Source organism: Corythoichthys intestinalis, chromosome 5 (genome assembly GCF_030265065.1).
Source record: "Corythoichthys intestinalis isolate RoL2023-P3 chromosome 5, ASM3026506v1, whole genome shotgun sequence".
NCBI lineage: Eukaryota > Metazoa > Chordata > Actinopteri > Syngnathiformes > Syngnathidae > Corythoichthys > Corythoichthys intestinalis.
Window position 1 is genome coordinate 4,218,159 of NC_080399.1, and position 20,425 is coordinate 4,238,583.

The window sequence follows — 20,425 nt, forward strand, 5'->3', positions numbered from 1 at the left end:
GGTTGAGGTTTACCCATGTTGACAATTACAGGCCTCTCTAATCTTTTCAAATAGGAGAACTTGCACAATTGGTGGTTGACTAAATACTTATTCCGGATGGAATATCAAGGAGGGTGCTCAGAGACTATGCTGACCAGCTGTCGGGGGTCTTCACCACGCTTTTCAACCAGTCCCTGTCACATGCCACTGTTCCATCCTGCCTCAAAACCTCCTCCATCGTCGCGATCCCCAAGAAGTCATCAGTGGATAGGCTCAATGACTACAGGCCTGTTGCACTTATGGCTGTGGTCACTTCGTAAGCCGTAAGTGTTTATTTTATTGCCATGAACCTGAACGCACCCCAAGTCTTGGATGACAAATAAACTGAGCAGAGTAGACTCGCTACGACTGGTAGTTTCTTCAATTTATTCAAAGTAAGTAACGCATCGCTATTGACCGTCACTAAAGGTAACGGCGGGAAAAAAAGTTAGATTACCCTGTTACTGAAAAAAAATTAAGGCGTACAACGGAGTTATTTATAACAGCGTTATTCCCAACACTTGGTTTCACAAACGGTTGGAGGTACAAATCCATCTAGACAGTTGTGTCCTCACCTTAGAACTTCAATTGTTGACATTACGTCGTAAGCAAAGTCACATTTGTTGTCAATTTCGATGGCTTTTCTGGCGAGGTCCATGCCCAATTGCAGGTCTTTTTTCCACCGGACCTGTAATAATCTGCAGCAAAACAGAGATCATGAATTAGTATATATGTTTAACACCCTTTAAAAAGTCTTTTCAGCTGACACTTCACACATTCGAGTTACAAACTACAAGAGAAGGCAAAAATCCTCATTCAGGTTATTGCTTGACATTATAACTAGGGTTGTTCTGATCATGTTTTTTGCTCCTGATCCGGTCCCGATCGTTGTAGTTTGAGTATCTGCCGATTCCGATATTTCCCGATCCGATTGCTTTTTTTGTGTGCTCCCGATTCAATTCCAATCATTCCCGATAATTTTTCCCGATCATATACATTTTGGCAAAGCATTAAAAAAAAAAAAAAAAAAGAATAAAACTCGGACGATTATACACATTCAAAATACAGTACATAAGTACTGTATTTGTTTATTATGACAATAAATCCTCAAGATGGCATTTACATTATCATCATTCTTTCTGTGAGAGGGATCCACGGATAGAAAGACTTGTAATTCTTAAAGGATAAATGTAACTTTGTATAATGTGACTAAATATTGCCATCTAGTGTATTTGTTGAGCTTTCATTAAATGATACTGTAGCCATTTAACTGTTTTGACCAAATGCATGATGGGAAGTGCAACCATGACTGCATAGTGACACCAATTGATATATCTTCTCTGCGTTGAGAAATAACATGGTGTTAAGAAAAAGATCAACTACTACGTTTCTTCCCCACATTGCTTCCCACGATATTTTGAATTGTTGAGAGTGGGATTTTAAGGCTTTAGCCAATCAAATAAAAGCTCCAAAAACTGCCTAAATTAAATCTACTCATTTTACACTGCCTTTTAGCTCTATAAATAGGTAAAACGGCGTCTTTATAGATTGAACGCGACAATGCGTGAGTGGGTCGTGCAGCGTGTGCGTTAATTGCATTAAATATTTTAACGTGATTAATTTTAAAAAATTACCGCCGTTAACGCGATAAATTTGACAGTCCTACTTTAAGCCAAAACTAAAGACTCTGGATGAGTGTAAGACATTTTGTCTGTAACGTGAAATACAATTAGAAAACGATTTCATTTAAAAAATATATATATATATTAAAAAAGGCATCTCCGATATTTTTTTGCCGATTCCAATACTTTGAAAATGACGTGATTGGACAGCTTTAATTATAACGTCTCGTTATATGCATTCGTGGATTTTCGGGGGGGCAGTGGGGCGAGCACCCCCCCCACCCCTGTATAGGAAAGTAATTGACTTTCCTATACAGTATATGATTTTAAAATTAAAAAAATTTCCTGCAAAATATCGTCTATAAAAGTTGTAATGCAATAAAACAAACAACAAAAATGAAACCGCTGTATTTTTGCTCACGGTTATCATACCGTCAAAATCTCATACCAGCACATGCCTAGTGGTACTTAATGCAAGCCTTTGCAACCGCTTAACTCATTAGCTTCCAAAATCGTACAAATACCTTCTATTTTTAATTGTTTCACTGTCCCAAAAACGCTTTTACGTTTTACGTTTTTTCACAAGAGACTAGTGCTGCAACGATTGATCAATTAACTCGATTATTCGATTAGAAAAAAAGATTCAAAAGAAATTTTGCAGCTTTGAGTATTCCCTTAATTAAAGTGGCTTTGTTATAGTTTTTTTAAGTGTTTGCATTTAGTTGTATTGATTTGGGTGGATACACTGCCCTCTAGTCCGCCTCATTTCACATGGCTGAATCCAGGTGCGCCCTGTTACGACCAACATAAGCTAAGTTTTTGTTTGAACTAATGTTTTTTTTTTTAATGCATTCGTAATTTAGTTTAGGTGTATTTAGCCTATTTTTGTGGGAATATGTGTCTGAACAATTTATTAAGAGCATTGTAAAAAAGTTTGCATTATATCGCATTTAAACTAGTGGACTTTTGCTATGTAAGTTAGCATTCATAATTTAGTTTATAGGCCTATTTAGCTGGGTTTTTTTGTGGGAATATGTGTCTGAACCATTTGTTAAGACCATTGTAAAAAAAAAAAAAAAAAAAAAAGTTAAAAGCATTTAATAGAAATGAAGCTAGCAGACCTTTGCTATGTAAGTTAGCCAGTTGTTCTGTTGTTGTACATACATCCTTATTTATTATTTTATATTGTTGAGGCTCAGCTCAGGTATTTTAATTTTTCATGTTCCTTATCCGATTACTCGATAATTCGAACTAATTAGTTCATCGATTAATCGACTAATAAAATAATCGATATCTGCAGCCCTACAAGAGACATCTCTAGGTTCTGATGCAACTTTGCTCCAAAGCACAGAGCTGAAAATCCATTTAAAAGCAATAAAACTGGCCACTGGAAGGCAGTAGCGCATTTGGTAAGACCCGCAACCCGATTCAATGGAACGAACGGCTAGACCGCAGGGCCATGGCGCCGGCGAAGATGACCGAATGGACGACCAGGATGCCAGGCGCCGAAAGTCCGAGCAGGACGATCGGGAGGACGTCCAGGATGCCAGGCGGCGGACGACCGAGCAGAACAACCGGGAAGACGCCCGGGATGGCAGGCGCTGGGCGACCGAGCAGAACGACCGGGACCACCAGTGCAGCGGACGATGCTGTTGAGTCTGTGCTGCTTGCCCAGCAGAGCCCACACCGATGTGCTCGGCTGCTCGCATCCCCAGCACCCTCCGGTGTCCCCAGCCGTAAACGCGCACAGCCAAACCAATCCCCCCCCCCCCCCCCAGGAACACAGCATGCCCCACACAAGTTCCCCAGGCGAACTCCGCCACGAGGCAGTGGTCACCACAAAAGACTAAAAAAAAAAAAAAAACATCTTGATGAGACACTACAGGCGGTGACGAGGGAAAAGCCCACCCCGTCCGCCGAGACAGCCGCAGCGGCCACAACAGCGTCATCTCTCAGTTATGTTTAAATACAGTAAATTGTTAATTTGCTATCAAAAGCTCTATTTGTCTTTTTGTTTATGTTATTTTGTAAAAGGAAAACATTATTCAGATGTTTGGGATTTAACTAAAGCAAAAAATAGCTGTGTTAAAGTCAAAGTTATGTTTGAAATGTACGCTTTTACAAAAAGCTCAATTTCTCTGTTTTTTAACCCTTTAACACCGAACGTGTCGGCAACGACGCATTTACGCATATCGTCTTTGAAGTTTCGTCACGCTGAAATTACGTCATCCACGCATAATGTCATTTGAGTTTTATAGTTTTATTGCACTCATAAATATGCATTAAAACGCCGCATGGACCATGTATCTATCTCCATACTTCCATCATTTCCTGTCCTTTTTCAAAACCAAAAGCAGCACAAAATACTACATATCCCAAGAGCCGTTGTGATGTCAAAAAGACGAACCGAATGTGAACATTTTTAATAAATTTCCGAGCGAGGCGCCAACTAAGGAACGTCCGGTTAGATTGAGCGACCGACTTTGAAACGTGCAGAATGAATCTAAAACTAAATTTTGCGCAAGCTAATGCATTACAGTGGTACCTCTACATACGATCGCTTCGACACACGAACTTTTCGACATCCGACGTAAAATTTGACTCGCCATTTGTTTCTACATCCGACGACATGCTCGAAATACGACGACAATGGCAGCACCGCAGACGAATGCACGGCGGATTTTCTTGTGTGACAAATCAACACAGGTTTCAGAAAAGGTTGGTACAGGTGGTGAAACAAGGAAAAAGTTGACGCTTACCTTCTAAATAAAGATGCAAATGACAGAAAAATATGAGCGTAGGGTGGGCATCCGTGAAATGGCTCAACAATACATCTCCACGGTCCTCCTCCGACCATCGTTCGCCAGTCTTTATAAGTTAAGCTGACAATTCTTATTGTGGTAACATCTCCAGAGAAATCGCCAGCTTCGCCACGTTTTCAGCATTTCTTTCACAACTTATTCAACACAAAACGCCTGCTGTCTGCCACAATTGACGATGTTCTCAAGAAAGCATTGAAAGCGAAAGTAAACTTTCACCCGCTCCCCTCCCTCTTTGTCACGTCAGCGCCGCGGTGCCTTCAGGTACAGAAAAAAACGTCCGCCTTATTAGAACCCGTTTCGTTACACTATTAAAGGAATTATTATTATTATTATATTATTAATCCGATTTTTATTTATTATTTATTTGTTTTGCTATATGTAATTGCCATTTGTAATAGTGCCAGCAGTATTTTTTAAGGATTTAGTGCAGGTTTTTGGGCTGTGGAACGAATTAATGGAATTATAATGTATTCCTATGGGAAAATCCTGCTCGACATACGACCATTTCGACTTACAAACAAGCTCCTGGAACGGATTAACTTCGTATGTAGAGGTACCACTGTATTTCATTAACTCAAGGAAGATGAGCCGTATTTGTCGTTTTCTTTAGATGAGTCGGCGTCTCGGCGAGTAGAAGTGACAGCAGCGTGCAAACGGCGAAAGAGTAGGCTGTGTGACGTTGTGTGTGACGCAGCTCCCTCCGTGACCTGTTTTTTTTTTAATATAGATGTGTGTTCGAGAAGCTTATTGCATGTACGTATATATTTTTGATAAGGTGATGGGTACAATACCTAACTTCACAAAGAGATATCCTCCAAACCCTTTTTGTGTTAGATGATATATATATATTTCTTTCTCACTATTTTGCGCTGTATATAACCTGTTTTGACCATAGTATGTGTAAAGGCCAAAAACGCCAATGACCATACCTGCTGTTTATGTTGAATTGTCAAACATAAAACTATTCAATCTTATTTTTTTCTCCTGAATGTTTATCCTAACAAGTTGAATAAATATTATCAAGCTTCAAAACGGTTGGTCGAGCATGTTTTATTGTCAATGGGACATCAGCATTACAAATTTTGAAAAAAGATTTGGGGATTTTTTTTGCCTTTTTGGGTCCAAAATGTGGATTATAATTGGTCAGTGAAGAAAACAAGAGTTTGGACATGAGGTTCAAGGTGTCCGTAAAAAAGGGACCCAAGTTGGCCATTGTGAACATTTTTTTCTTTGAAATATAAAGGCAACATCGAATGCATGCAAATTCGGCCAAAATTGGCTAAGGTATTAAAGAGTTCATCAGAAATTGGAAATTGCTCAAACTAAGCTACTTTCTAATGCTGATTTCTAAAGAATGGAAAAAGATATGAACTAACTTTTTCGTCCTGTTGAAAGAAGAGAGTCTAATCTTTGTTTTGGTGGGTTCCATGTTTATATAGCAATTAGGGCTGTCAAAATCATCACGTTAACGCGCGGTAATTAATTTTTAAAATTAATCACGTTAAAATATTTGACGCAATTAACGCACATGTCCCGCTCAGAGAGTATTCTGCCTTTTGGTAAGTTTTACAACAAGGCTTTTTGTGCTGTCCAACAGCGAACTCTTGTGGTCGCTTTGCGACATGGTTTATTGTTTTCTTGCCAGTTCAATATGGCTGCACGACATCTCGGGCTGACGCCTACTTTGTAATGTTGTGCTTATATAATCCTTGGACAAGATTTGTCCGTAAGTTTGTTTTTTGTAAAGAATGTACATATTATGTTAGTAAGCGAAATGTAATATTTTTTGTATGAGACGCTTTTTATGTTTAGTGAACTTGTATAGCGTGCTAAGCTAACGTTGTTGCTAATGCAATGCTTGTGTACTTTTTTTTTTTTTTTTTGGAGTTTTACGACGGTCTAAAGAGGACAATGATTTGAGGCCATTTTCTTAATAAATCAGATGAAAAAGGAAGAAGTCTGATTATTAAGGCGTCGTTCACTAGCTGTCTAGCTTTGCAAAAAGTAGACGCTTCAGAGTGAGAACATCATAGACAGATTTAAATGACAGTAGAGTGAAATGCCCACTACAGTCCTTATGTACCGTATGTTGAATGTATATATCCAACTTGTGTCTTTATCTTTCCATTCCAACAATTTATTTTACAGAATATATATATTTACAGAAAAATATGGCATACTTTATAGATGGTTTGAATTGCGATTAATTGCGATTAATTACGATTAATTAATTTTTAAGCTGTAATTAACTCGATTAAAAATTGTAATCGTTTGACAGCCCTAATAGCAATAGAACATAATTTTCTGTGGGCCTTGCAAAATCAGTCAAAATCCAGTAAAACGGCCGGGAGCGAATCACCTTGCCCCGGTGAAAATGGCTGGGGGTGAATGAGTTAAGAGCGTCATCCTTACCCTTTGAGAACATATTTGGTGGCGTCGTCTGGTTCCAGTTCAATACACTTGTCGTACATCTCGTTTGCCTTTGCGAACTGTTGCTCAGAGGTTAAAACCTGGGAAAGACAACCCAGAAAGTTCCAGTTTAGATGTCACAGTAATAATGAATACACATTCCCAGTGTTGTTAATCTTACTTTAAAAAAGTCATTAATTACAGTAACTAATTACTTCGCCCTAAAAGTAATTGCATTCGTAACTCAGTTACCTGAATGTAAGAGTAATTAGTTATAGTGGTGACAACAATAATCGATGCGGCGACGCATCTCGATGCGGGGCATGGACGATTCGATTCGATGCGGGCAACAAGCCGAATCGATTCAGCGCATTTTAAAATATAATAGTAAGTTCAAAAATCTTCCCTGCGCAATTCCGGTGATGCAACGGATTTGGTTTCTCCATTTGTATTATCATTCTCATGTTTCATTTTTTTACACACCGCATAACTCTGGTCAAGTTTCCCACCAACCTCGTAGAAGCCAAAATGTCTCCAGATGTCTGCTTTCAATGTCTTAGGTGCATCAATAATCTTTCTCGCTCCCTCTTTCTCCGCTTCAGCCATTGTTATGTTATGTCCTATCTCTTAGAGGTTAGATCTTGTGACCGAACCCGATTAACATTTTGGGCAATTCGGGTCGGGTCGGGCCCAAAATGTTAAGCATTCACCTTCGGGTCGGGTCGGGTCGCCGTGCCAGACTAATAATTTTTTTTTTTTTTTTTACTGGGATAAAACCGAGAGCAGGCTCTCTGTATTGTGCATTTGCTTGTGCACACACATGAACGCCGTGGCCCGCATGTTTTTTTTTTTATTTTAAACTTTCCCAGCGTTATTTCATTGTGTAAATGCTTTTATAATGATCATAAAAATATGTAGACTATTTAAACATTAAGAAAACTTGCGTTTTTTTCTGCCAACTGAGAATTCGTTAAGAAAGACACTTTTATTTATGCACACAAATGTGATCCTTTTGAATCTTCTCCTCTGTGTGCCTGCAAAACCGCATGTTTTTTTTTATATTAAAGTTTCCCAGCGTTATTTCGTTGTGTAAATGCTTTTATAATGATCATAAAAATATGTAGACTATTTAAACATTAAGAAAACTTGCGTTTTTTCTGCCAACTCGAAGAAATGAAAATAAATTTGCTGCTGCTGCGTTTTTTTTTTCGCGCCACTCCCAATAAAAAAAAAAAAAATCGGGCCGGGTCGGGCTATAATACCAGCCGGCCGTGTCGGGTCAGGCTGGATTTTTTAGGCCCGATCTAACATCTATTGCACATATATAGTGGGCAAGGCCCACATTTTACTTTTGTTCTACATTGCAATTTAGTTGATGTTTTGTCTGCAACTGAACTGATCCCTGGATTGATATTGCGATAAAGATGATGCTGCACTACAATATTTTCTTTGTCGTTTTCTTTAATATTTACTTGAATATTTTTATTGATGGGTCGTTCGTTGTGACTAAAATACAGTGACTGTTATTACTGATCTTGCACAGGAGTTCAGATGTTGCACTGTGTGAAAGGCTGCTACTGTGTGTAAAAAAAAAAAAAAGAGAAAGCCCTGGTCTCATTCAACGCACTAATTAAATGCTGTGATCTGTTTTTTTTCTTCAAATATATATATCTGAAAGTATTTTCATTTGACTTCAACCAGGGGTGACACAAGGGCCAATAAAAAGTTGTTTAATGTCTGACCGCTTGTGTTGCCTCATGATTCACGAAAAATATGCTTTGCTTTAGAATTTGAATGCATCCCAGGCTTTAATGTATCGCGATGCATTGCCGAATCGAACCGAATCGAATTGTGACCCCCTGTATCGAATCGAATCAAATCGTGGCCCTCTGAATCGTAATCGAATCGAATCGTGAGGGCAGTGCCGATGCACACCTCTAATTAGTTACTTGGCAAAGTAACTGATGATAATTTTCATGTTTTTTTTTCTCCCAAAAAAAAAAAAAAAAAAAAAAAAAAAAAAACAACAAAAAAACAGGTCACACAATGTGAAGTTTAAAGGGTTTTTTGGGACAATTGGCCCTAGCCCAATTCTTTACCCTAAACTTAACCAGACACAGGGGTATTGCGGATATTGCGATAACTAGAGAGTAACGTTTGCTATGTGTGGAAGTCATTTAATGTGGTGAATCAACCCTTAAAGTTGTTAAAATTGTTCCCGTTATTGCATTAGTTCCCTTCTGTCTATTTTCGACATGTGTAAGTTTTAAAACTGTTTCATCATTTAAAGATAGGTTTAAGTCAGTGCTTTTCAATTATTTTCTGTTACGCCCCCCCAAGGAAGACGTAAATGTTTCGCGCCCCCCCCCCAACTCTCTGCCACCGCTGTAAATAGTATCATTCGTCTATATTACTATTATAAGTACGCCTCAGCCTAACATTGTGTCCTTTTTTTCTATTAAAGAAAAAAAGTAACATAGATCAACTTATAATAAAGTATAACTTTTTTAACATTGTGTTGCTTGTAACAGAAAAGACTTAACGTGCATCAATTTGCCTGAAGTTAAAAAAAAAAAAAAAAAAAAAAAGTCACATCCAAACTGTAAAAATACACTCAAGGTACATTTTTGACCATTTGATACTGAAAAATAAAATGTAATAAAATCAGTAAATAATAACAAATTCAAATTGATTAGAAACATTTACTCTTCAGGACAACGTGCCAAAAAATTTGACCGAAAAACAACTGAATAGAAGGGGGGGGGGAAAAGTCTTTGGACAGAAGGAAAGTTTTTATTTTCGCTGATTCACCACAGTGCTCACTGGTTTACTGATATATCACTGACAAAGCGGGACGATTGTGACAATTGGCAATATTCGGCACATTTTCGCTGAAAAACAATCAAGCGGCTTATCAATGAGATTGAGGTCGAATGTCTTTAAGTGGCGTCTTAACTGATTTGTCTTCTCCGCTATAATCATTTTTAGACTCAGTAAACAGTGGTCTTTCCTCATTTCCCACTATATTAAAAGTCAAAGGCAAACGGCCCGAAAAAAGCGCATTCTCGGCGGCCGAGGTAGAACCGTAGGTGAGGGCGGTGGTCGTGACGATCCCAAGCCGAAAACGGCACTTCTCGGCCGGACACGTGAGAACCGAAGAAGACAGTGGGTCGCTGCGTGAGTCCAGCTCTGCATGAGTCTCTTCCGTGTGCTCTTGCTTATTTCAAAAATACTGCACGCACTTTGAAAATGAGAGCGCCACTGCCACCCACGGAGTGGATGTGCAAGTACACTTTATTCTAGTACGGCAAAAAAAATAAAAAAAATAAAAGCATGTTCCCCGAGGTCACTCGCGCCCCCCCTGGCATTGCTCTGCGCCCCCCTGGGGGGGCGCGCCCCACCATTTGAGAAGTACTGGTTTAAGTCAAGATTTTGCCGATTTGGGAGCATTTTAGATAAAAAGTTACTTAGGTTCGGTAGGAAGGTTCTCTTCAACAGAGCCTTCCTGAGAAGTCTACTGCTTTAAGATGGCGGCTGTTTACTAACGCATCTAGCTCTTCATTATACATGTTGCTAATGCAGCCGTGTCTGTCATTTGCATCTAGTTCTGTGTATGTGTGATATCTACAGAAGCATCATGTGGGCGTTGTTTGTAGGCTATCAGCTACAGTCAGTCAGGTATTAATGGTGCCACCTAGCATAGTAGCATCATCGCGTTTGCAACGGCGTCAACCTCCCTTGCCCCCTCCCCACTCCTGCTCTGCTCTCTCGTCTCCGTGAGTCAGTCTTTCTCAGACTTTTATCGCGTCAGTCAACCAACATAGTGACGCACGCCTTTCCCGCCTCAGTAACGGTAACGGTGTTGCCAAGATTGAAAAGTAATTAATTAGATTACTCACTACTAGGGGTGTAACGGTACACAAAAATCTCGGTTCGGTACGTACCTCGGTTTTGAGGACACGGTTCGGTTCATTTTCGGTACAGTAAGAAAACAAAATGCAAAATATAAATGTGCTAGTTGTTGATTACACACTTTTGTGCTTTCAACAATAGGAACATGAGCCTATACAAAGCTAGAATTCTGCTCAAAAAGTATCGGGTATTTAAAGATAATAATCCAACAACAATTTGCCTTTCAGACCCCGCGTATTGGTCAGCTTTGTATCTGAAAGAAAGAAGAAAAAGGTTCTGTGCTAAAGAGAAAAGCAATCCCAAAGACAAAGATTTTAACATGTACAGTGCCTTGCAAAAGTATTCGGCCCCCTTGAATCTTGCAACCTTTCGCCACATTTCAGGCTTCAAACATAGAGATATGAAATTTAATTTTTTTGTCAAGAATCAACAACAAGTGGGACACAATTGTGAAGTGGAACAACATTTATTGGATAATTTAAACTTTTTTAACAAATAAAAAACTGAAAAGTGGGGCGTGCAATATTATTCGGCCCCTTTACTTTCAGTGCAGCAAACTCACTCCAGAAGTTCAGTGAGGATCTCTGAATGATCCAATGTTGTCCTAAATGACCGATGATGATAAATAGAATCCAACTGTGTGTAATCAAGTCTCCGTATAAATGCACCTGCTCTGTGATAGTCTCAGGGTTCTGTTTAAAGCGCAGAGAGCATTATGAAAACCAAGGAACACACCAGGCAGGTCCGAGATACTGTTGTGGAGAAGTTTAAAGCCGGATTTGGATACAAAAAGATTTCCCAAGCTTTAAACATCTCAAGGAGCACTGTGCAAGCCATCATATTGAAATGGAAGGAGCATCAGACCACTGCAAATCTACCAAGACCCGGCCGTCCTTCCAAACTTTCTTCTCAAACAAGGAGAAAACTGATCAGAGATGCAGCCAAGAGGCCCATGATCACTCTGGATGAACTGCAGAGATCTACAGCTGAGGTGGGAGAGTCTGTCCATGGGACAACAATCAGTCGTACACTGCACAAATCTGGCCTTTATGGAAGAGTGCCAAGAAGAAAGCCATTTCTCAAAGATATCCATAAAAAGTCTCGTTTAAAGTTTGCCACAAGCCACCTGGGAAACACACCAAACATGTGGAAGAAGGTGCTCTGGTCAGATGAAACCAAAATTGAACTTTTTGGCCACAATGCAAAACGATATGTTTGGCGTAAAAGCAACACAGCTCATCACCCTGAACACACCATCCCCACTGTCAAACATGGTGGTGGCAGCAACATGGTTTGGGCCTGCTTTTCTTCAGCAGGGACAGGGAAGATGGTTGAAATTGACGGGAAGATGGATGCAGCCAAATACAGGAACATTCTGGAAGAAAACCTGTTGGTATCTGCACAAGACCTGAGACTGGGATGGAGATTTATCTTCCAACAGGACAACGATCCAAAACATAAAGCCAAATCTACAATGGAATGGTTAAAAAATAAACGTATCCAGGTGTTAGAATGGCCAAGTCAAAGTGCAGACCTGAATCCAATCGAGAATCTGTGGAAAGAGCTGAAGACTGCTGTTCACAAACACTCTCCATCCAACCTCACTGAGCTCGAGCTGTTTTGCAAGGAAGAATGGGCAAGAATGTCAGTCTCTCGATGTGCAAAACTGATAGAAACATACCCCGAGCGACTTGCAGCTGTAATTGGAGCAAAAGGTGGCGCTACAAAGTATTAACGCAAGGGGGCCGAATAATATTGCACGCCCTACTTTTCAGTTTTTTATTTGTTAAAAAAGTTTAAATTATCCAATAAATTTTGTTCCACTTCACGATTATGTCCCACTTGTTGTTGATTCTTGACAAAAAATTAAAATTTTATATCTTTATGTTTGAAGCCTGAAATGTGGCGAAAGGTTGCAAGGTTCAAGGGGGCCGAATACTTTTGCAAGGCACTGTACAGTATATCTTTGTTATGGTTCTTCTTGGGGGAAAAAAATAATGAAGAAAAAAAAAAATTCGCCGTGGCACGACATGGTGAGGCTGTCCGACTCCGATGCAGCCCACCACCACAGTTTCAAAAAATCCTATGGGAAACACTGCATTGTCTTGCTGAAAGACCCAGTGACGACCCATCTTCAGCTTTCGGGCAGAGGGCGACAGATTTTGATTTAAAATGTTCTGGTATTTCAAAGTATTCATGATGTCATGCACCCTAACAAGGTTCCCAGGGCCTTTGGAAGCGAAACAGCCCCACAGCATCACTGACCCACCCCCATACTTCACAGTGGGTATGAGGTGCTTTTCAGCATGCGCATCTTTCGTGGCACGCCAGACCCACTTAGAGTGTTTGTTGCCAAAAAGCTCAATATTGGTCTCATATGACCAAAGAACACGGTGTGTTTTTGTGTGAGTTGTGCGGTTTTTCACTTATCGCGGCGGGTTCTGTTCCCCATTAATCCCGAAAAACGAGGGATCACTGTATATCCACACATTCCTGTCTTTCACACACATACAAAATACATCAACATCTTTCCACGCATGCTCCCACTTGCTCATTGATCCATCCATCCATCCATCCATCCATCCATCCATCCATCCATCCATCCATCCATTATCTTCCGCTTAGTCCGGGGTCGGGTCGCGGGGGCAGCAGCTTTAGCAGGGAAGCCCAGACTTCCCTCTTCCCAACCACTTCAGCCAGCTCCTCCGGCGGGATTCCAAGGCGTTCCCAGGCCAGCCGGGCGACATAGTCTCTCCAGCGTGTCCTGGGTCGACCCCGGGGCCTCCCGCCGGTGGGACATGCCCGGAACACCTCTCCAGGGAGGCGTCCAGGAGGCATTCGAACCAGATGCCCGAGCCACCTCAACTGGCTCCTCTCAGCGCGGAGGAGTAGCGGCTCGACACCAAGCCCCTCCCGGATGACCGAGCTTCTCACCCTATCTCTAAGGGAGAGCCCGGACACCCTGCGAAGGAAACTCATTTCGGCCGCTTGTATCCGGGATCTTGTTCATTCGGTCACGACCCACAGCTCGTGACCATAGGTGAGGGTAGGAAGGTAGATCGACCGGTAAATCGAGAGCTTCGCCTTTTGGCTCAGCTCCTTCTTCACCACAACGGACCGGTGCAGAGTCCGCATCACTGCAGACGCTGCACCGATCCGCCTGTCAATCTCCCGCTCCCTCCTACCCTCACTCGTGAACAAGACCCCAAGATACTTGAACTCCTCCACTTGGGGAAGGATCTCCTCCCCGACCCGGAGAGGGCACTCCACCCTTTTCCGGCTGAGGACCATGGTCTTGGATTTGGAGGTGCTGATCTTCATCCCAACCGCTTCACACTTGGCTGAGAGCCGCCCCAGTGAGAGTTGGAGGTCACGGCTTGATGAACTCAACAGCACCACATCATCTGCAAAAAGCAGAGATGAAATGCTGAGGCCACCAAACCGGGCACCCTCAACGCTTCGGCTGCGCCTAGAAATTCTGTCCATAAAAATTATGAACAGAATCGGTGACAAAGGGCAGCCTTGGCGGAGTCCAATCCTCACTGGGAACAAATTCGACTTACTGCCGGCAATGCGGACCAGACTCTGACACTGGTCGTACAGGGACCGAACAGCCCTTACCAAGGGGCTTAGGACCCCGTACTCCCGGAGCACCCTCCACAGGACTCCCCTAGGCACACGGTCGAACGCCTTCTCCAAATCCACAAAACACATGAAAACTGGTTGGGCGAACTCCCATGCACCCTCGAAGACCCTGCCGAGGGTGTAGAGCTGGTCCACTGTTCCACGGCCGGGACGAAAACCACACTGCTCCTCCTGAATCCGAGATTCGACTTCCCGACGGATCCTCCTCTCCAGCACCCCTGAATAGACTACCGGGGAGGCTGAGGAGTGTGATCCCTCTATAATTGGAACACACCCTCTGGTCCCCCCCAGTCTGCCAATCCAGAGGAACTGTCCCCGCGATGTTGTAGAGGCGTGTCAGCCATGACAGCCCTACAACATCCAGAGCCTTTAGGAACTCCGGGCGGATGTCATCTACCCCCGGGGCCTTGCCACCGAGGAGCTTACCAACCGCTTCAGTGACTTCAACCCCAGAGATCGAAGAGCCCACCTCAGAGTCCCCATACTCTGCTTCCTCAAAGGCAGGCCTGTCGGTTGAATTGAGGAAGGCTTCGAAGTATTCTCCCCACCGACTCACGACGTCCCGAGTCGAGTCAGCAGTACACCATCTTCACTATACACAGTGTTAATGGTGCACTGCTTTCCTCTCCTCAGACACCGGATGGTGGACCAGAATTTCCTCGAAGCCGTCCGGAAGTCATTTTCCATGGCCTCGCCGAACTCCTCCCATGTCCGAGTTTTTGCCTCGGCGACCGCCGAAGCCGCAGTCCGCTTGGCCAGCCGGTACCTGTCAGATGCCTCTGGAGTCCCACAGGCCAAAAAGGCCTGATAGGCCTCCTTCTTCAGCTTAACGGCATCCCTTACCGTTGGTGTCCACCAGCGGGTTCGGGGATTGCCGCCACGACAGGCACCAACCACCTTACGGCCACAGCTCCGATCGGCCGCCTCAACAATGGAGGTGCGGAACATGGTCCACTCAATGTCCCCCACCTCCCTCGGGACAAGGGAGAAGTTCTGCCGGAGGTGGGTGTTGAAACTCTTTCTGACAGGGGATTCCGCCAGACGTTCCCAGCAGACCCTCACAATATGTTTGGGCCTGCCAGGTCTGGCCAGCAACTTTCCCCGCCATCGGAGTCAACACACCACCAGGTGGTGATCAGTTGACAGCTCCGCCCCTCTCTTCACCCGAGTGTCCAAAACATGTGGCTGCAAGTCCGATGACACGGTTACAAAGTCGATCATTGAACTGCGGCCTAGGGTGTCCTGGTGCCAAGTACACATATGGACACCCCTATGTTTGAACATGGTGTTCGTTATGGACAAACCGTGACGGACACAGAAGTCCAATAACAGAACACGACTTGGGTTCTGATCGGGGGGTGCCGTTCCTCCCAATCACGCCCCTCCAGGTCTCACTGTCATTGCCCACGTGAGCGTTGAAGTCCCCCAGTAGAACGAGGGAGTCCCCAGAGGGGGCGCTCTCCAGCACACCCTCCAAGGACTCCAATAAGGGTGGGTATTCTGAGCTGCTGTTCGGTGCATAAGCGCAAACAACAGTCAAAACCCGTCCCCCCACCCCAAGGCGGAGGGAGGCTACCCTCTCGTCCACCGGGGTAAACCCCAACGTACAGGCACCAAGCCGGGGGGCAATAAGTATGCCCACACCTGCTCGGCGCCTCTCACCGTGGGCAACTCCAGAGTGGAAGAGAGTCCAACCCCTCTCGAGAGGATTGGTACCAGAACCCAGGCTGTGTGTGGAGGAGAGTCCGACTATATCTAGTCGGAATTTCTCTGCCTCACCCACCAGCTCAGGCTCCTTCCCTGCCAGAGAGGTGACATTCCATGTCCCAAGAGTTAGCTTCTGCAGCTGGGGGTTGGACCGCCAAGGCCCCCGCCTTTGGCTGCCGCCCAACTCTCTGCGCACCCGACCCCTTTGGCCCCTCCCACAGGTGGTGAGCCCATGGGAAGGGGAACCCATGTTGCCTTTTCGGGCTGTGCCCGGCCGGGCCCCATGGGGACAGGCCCGGCCACCAGACGCTTGCCTTCGAGCCCCACCTCCAGGCCTGGCTCCAGAGGGGGGCCCCGGTAACCCGCGTCCGGGCAAGGGAAACTGGAGTTCATTTATTTTTTTCATCATAAGGAGTCATTTTGAGCCATGCTTAGTCTGGCCCCTCACCTAGAACCTGTTTGCCATGGGTGACCCTGCCAGGGGCTTAAAGCCCCAGACAACATAGCTCCTAGGATCATTGGGACACGCAAACCCCTCCACCACGATAAGGTGATGACTCACGGAGGAGCTTGCTCATTGAGTGACTCTTATATCAAGTGCCATTGCCTGTATATAGTTGTGCATGTTGCCAAGTTGTATTAAAACTGCCAAAGACCAACTCCACTCTCCGCTCCTTGTGTTCTAACCGACACCTCGAAGCGAATGAACCATAAAACATATTGAACCCAGAACCTCATACAGTCCATTAGTCCAAATTAGAATCGATAAGAGAATCGATAAAGAATCGAATCGTTAAGCAATATCGATGAGGGAATCGGAATCGTAAAAATCTTATCAATTCTCATCCCTACTGCATATTCCTACCTGAGCGTATAGTGCGTAGCCCTCGGCACACTTGGGAAACCTTCTGATAACGTCCTCGAATCCATCCATGACTCGTGTCTTGGACGGCGTGTTCCAGGTGTATGCTTGTTGGTACTGGAGAACACAGTTGTAGTTTTTAACCCAAAATATTCAACAGACGTGATGGATGGTCATAAAAACTCACCAGAGCGAAGCACTTCCACGCCTGGGCGGGAGCAAAGTCAGATCTGAGCAGGATGCATTTGTCAAAGTCTCTTACAGCTTTGTCCATCTCGTCCAGCAGGATGTTAAGCTGGGAGTAATTACAACAGCAGTATGTCACCTTTTGGAGAGATTTCCAGCTGTATGAAAAGCCGCTTGCTCCTACCTGCCCCCTGTGATGGTACACGTCGGGATTGCGTGCGTCGATCTCTGCTGCCGTGTTGAAGTCCTGTGTGGAAAGCGACGGTTGCTCCAGCTCCATGTACATGGTCCCACGCTTGATGAGGGCATTGGCTCGCAGCTGTGGACAACCATGGACAAGAAAATAATGAGCGGGTGTATGCGGAAGCATTTTAAATAGGATTTGACCCAGTGCTTTATAAGCCTGGCAGGCCGCCATGCTTAGAATCTTGGGGCTTTGGGTAGATTTAGAGTCTCTGCTTACTACTAGCAGCATTTTGGGTAAGCTGATATACTATCAACATTCGTACGTATTTAACAAAGACTGTCTTTACTAGGGATGGGAATTGATAGGATTTTTACGATTCCGATTCCATAATCCATATTGCTTAACGATTCGATTCTTTATCGATTCTCTGATCAATTCTAATTTGGAGAAAAAGAAGAACAAACATTTTGATTGGCATCCGGTTTGTTTAATCAGAAGTCGTCCATGGCCATGACATTGACTGGATGAGTCTTTCTCCAAGGAATGCTTTAACAGTTTTAGCTCTGTGGCATGATGCATTGTCATCTTGGAAAATGTCAAACATATTTCCAATTGAAGGGATAAGAAAGCTGTCTAAAATTTCAATGTTAACGTGTGCATTTATTGAAGATTTAACCACAGCCATGTCCCCAGTGCCTTTGCCTGACATGCAGCTCCATATCATCAAGGACCGAGGGAATTTTGATGTTTTCTTCAGGCAGTCATCTTTGTAAATCTCACTGGAACAGCACCCAACCAGAGTTCCAGCATCATCACCTTGTCCAATGCAGATTCTTGACTCTTGACAAGGTGATGATGCTGGAACTTTGGTTGGGTGCTGTTCCAGTGAGATTTACAAACGATTACCGTTAGTCGTAGCAACACAAAAATACCCCCATCGGATGCGGGGGGGGGTAAATACTTTTGTGTGAAATCAGTAGTCAGATTGGCACCACAACCCAACAAATTTATTCAGAAAAAAACACTGATTGGTGGACTACCGACCAAAATGAGTATTAAAATTACTAATAAAATCATTTAGGATTCTTTTAGATGCATATATGTTATATTTTGGTTATAGAGTATTCGACGAGGAATACGATAGACACGTTAATAGACTTTTTTGGAAAAATCACCGTTTCTCATGAATAATGACATGGCCTGTGAAGCTCATTGCTAAAGCACTCGGCGACGACTCTCCAGATTATTCAAAGAGGTACCCTTCACTGAGGATAATCACGTAAACTTACTTTCTGAATCGAACGTGCTTAATATGCATAGGGCAATTAGGTGACGTAATTTGTGCTGGTCGGAATCTATTAGAGAATCGTTAGATAAACTGCCAAACGATTCCATGGAATTGAAACGCACGGAACAGATTCTCTATAGGAACCGGTCCTCTATTCCCATCCCTAGTCTTTACGGATACGTACAACAAAGTCCACCAATATATTGTTGCCGACTTCGGCACTCCGGGACGACACTGAGAGCTATCTCATGGTTCATCTCTGATTAAACAATGAGTGGCAAATTAAGAGCGCTGTACTCATAGGCGGAGTTTGACATTTGGGGCAAGGAGGGCACAACATGTTGATCACCCCGAAACGCAGCGTCAGCAATAAAATGAACATACAAGAATATTTAGAATAATAAGTTGACAATTAGCGTTTTTTTGTTTCCCATCATTCTTGAGGGGAATTCTAAATCAGGCTGCTTAGGCAATACTTTTCGCCAAGATCGTCATCCATTGAATATGGTTTGCCCGCCGGTGTCGTGCTGTAAGATATGCTTGATTGTATCCATTATACTCTGCGGGTGATACAAGTTTGCTCTCCCACAGCTATTATACGCGCTCTCCCAAGCTGTTATGGAGAATACAGTTTTAGTCCATAATCATGTGCTTACATTTTTATTACCAGCAATTGCTCACATTCTGCTGATAAGTAGATACGCACACATATGTTGATTCATCACACAACGTCTCAGTACTTTTCCACCAAGCTACTTCGAGTGCAAATGTGTGTTCAAAACAAAGTTATCTTGCTCGCTCAAAAGTGTGACTGTTAATTTAATCAATGAGTGTGACTGTTAATTTAATCAATGACAAGAAAAGGGAACTTGCCCGATCGAAACTGCCACGTTGGACAACAGTGTTGTAACTATATTCTGCCCAGCAACAAGCCCTCAATAAAAGTCAGCAGCGCGGGGAGCTCTGACAGACTTCAATGAGACGCTCTTAGTCACATTGCCCGATCTCAGACCTCTCCCCAAACTGCAGTTGGTAAAAGTCCACTCTGCCTCCTGCCTCCTTGTGTCCTGCCTTTGTCACCTCGCTCTGGGTCAACAGCTAAATTGAAGAAGGTGTTTTAGACCCAACCCGTGCCAATGTAGTTACCCCAGTCAAAAATTGTATCCCCTGGGCGAAGCCATATGGAGGTAGATGTTTGTCTCCATTTTTCAATTAAAAAAAAAGTTGCTTCAATAAAAAAAAAAAAAAAAAGTTGTTTCAATCAAAAAATATATATTTTCAGCCCAAAAAAATTTGCTTCAATTAAAAAAAAAAATGTTTGAATGCAAAAATAAATTTGCAACTAAAAAAAAATGCATGTGAAAGCTATTTTTCCTTGATTGATTAAAAAAAAAAATATTTTTTTTTAATTGAAGTTAAATTTTTTAAGCAACTTTTTTGATTGAAGTAATGTTGATTTGTGTTTGGGCCACATTTTGGCTAGGAAATTTTTGTCTTTATTATTCCATTAAAAAATAAGTTGCCTCAAAAAATATATTTTCAAAAAGAAAAATGTCTTCAATCAAAAAAAGAAAAATTTTAATCATGGAAAAAGTTTGTGAATGCAAAAAAATATTTGAGATTGAAACATTTGCATTTGAACACTTAATTTTTTATTAAAAAAGTTTTCTTTGATTGAAGCAATCATTTTTAGGTTTGGGCCATGTTATGGGTAGGACATTTGTGTATAAGTCATTTAACCCCCCCAAAAAGTTGCTTTAATCAAAA

General features: G+C 42.9%; 2 protein-coding genes across 2 annotated transcripts in view; both read right to left on the reverse strand.

Moving 5' to 3' along the window:
- neto2b (neuropilin (NRP) and tolloid (TLL)-like 2b) overlaps positions 1–20,425 on the reverse strand; it is a 193,725-nt gene that overhangs the window by 137,988 nt on the left and 35,312 nt on the right. The gene's annotated exons all lie outside the window — the stretch shown is intronic.
- LOC130915786 (mitochondrial import receptor subunit TOM70-like) overlaps positions 1–20,425 on the reverse strand; it is a 52,715-nt gene that overhangs the window by 5,005 nt on the left and 27,285 nt on the right. The window contains exons 9-13 of the mRNA XM_057835866.1: positions 17,368–17,502; positions 17,185–17,292; positions 17,001–17,114; positions 6,875–6,972; positions 594–716 (exon numbers count right to left, since the gene is read on the reverse strand). Of these exons, the coding sequence (XP_057691849.1) occupies positions 594–716; positions 6,875–6,972; positions 17,001–17,114; positions 17,185–17,292; positions 17,368–17,502 (578 nt within the window). The remainder of the gene's footprint in view (positions 1–593; positions 717–6,874; positions 6,973–17,000; positions 17,115–17,184; positions 17,293–17,367; positions 17,503–20,425) is intronic.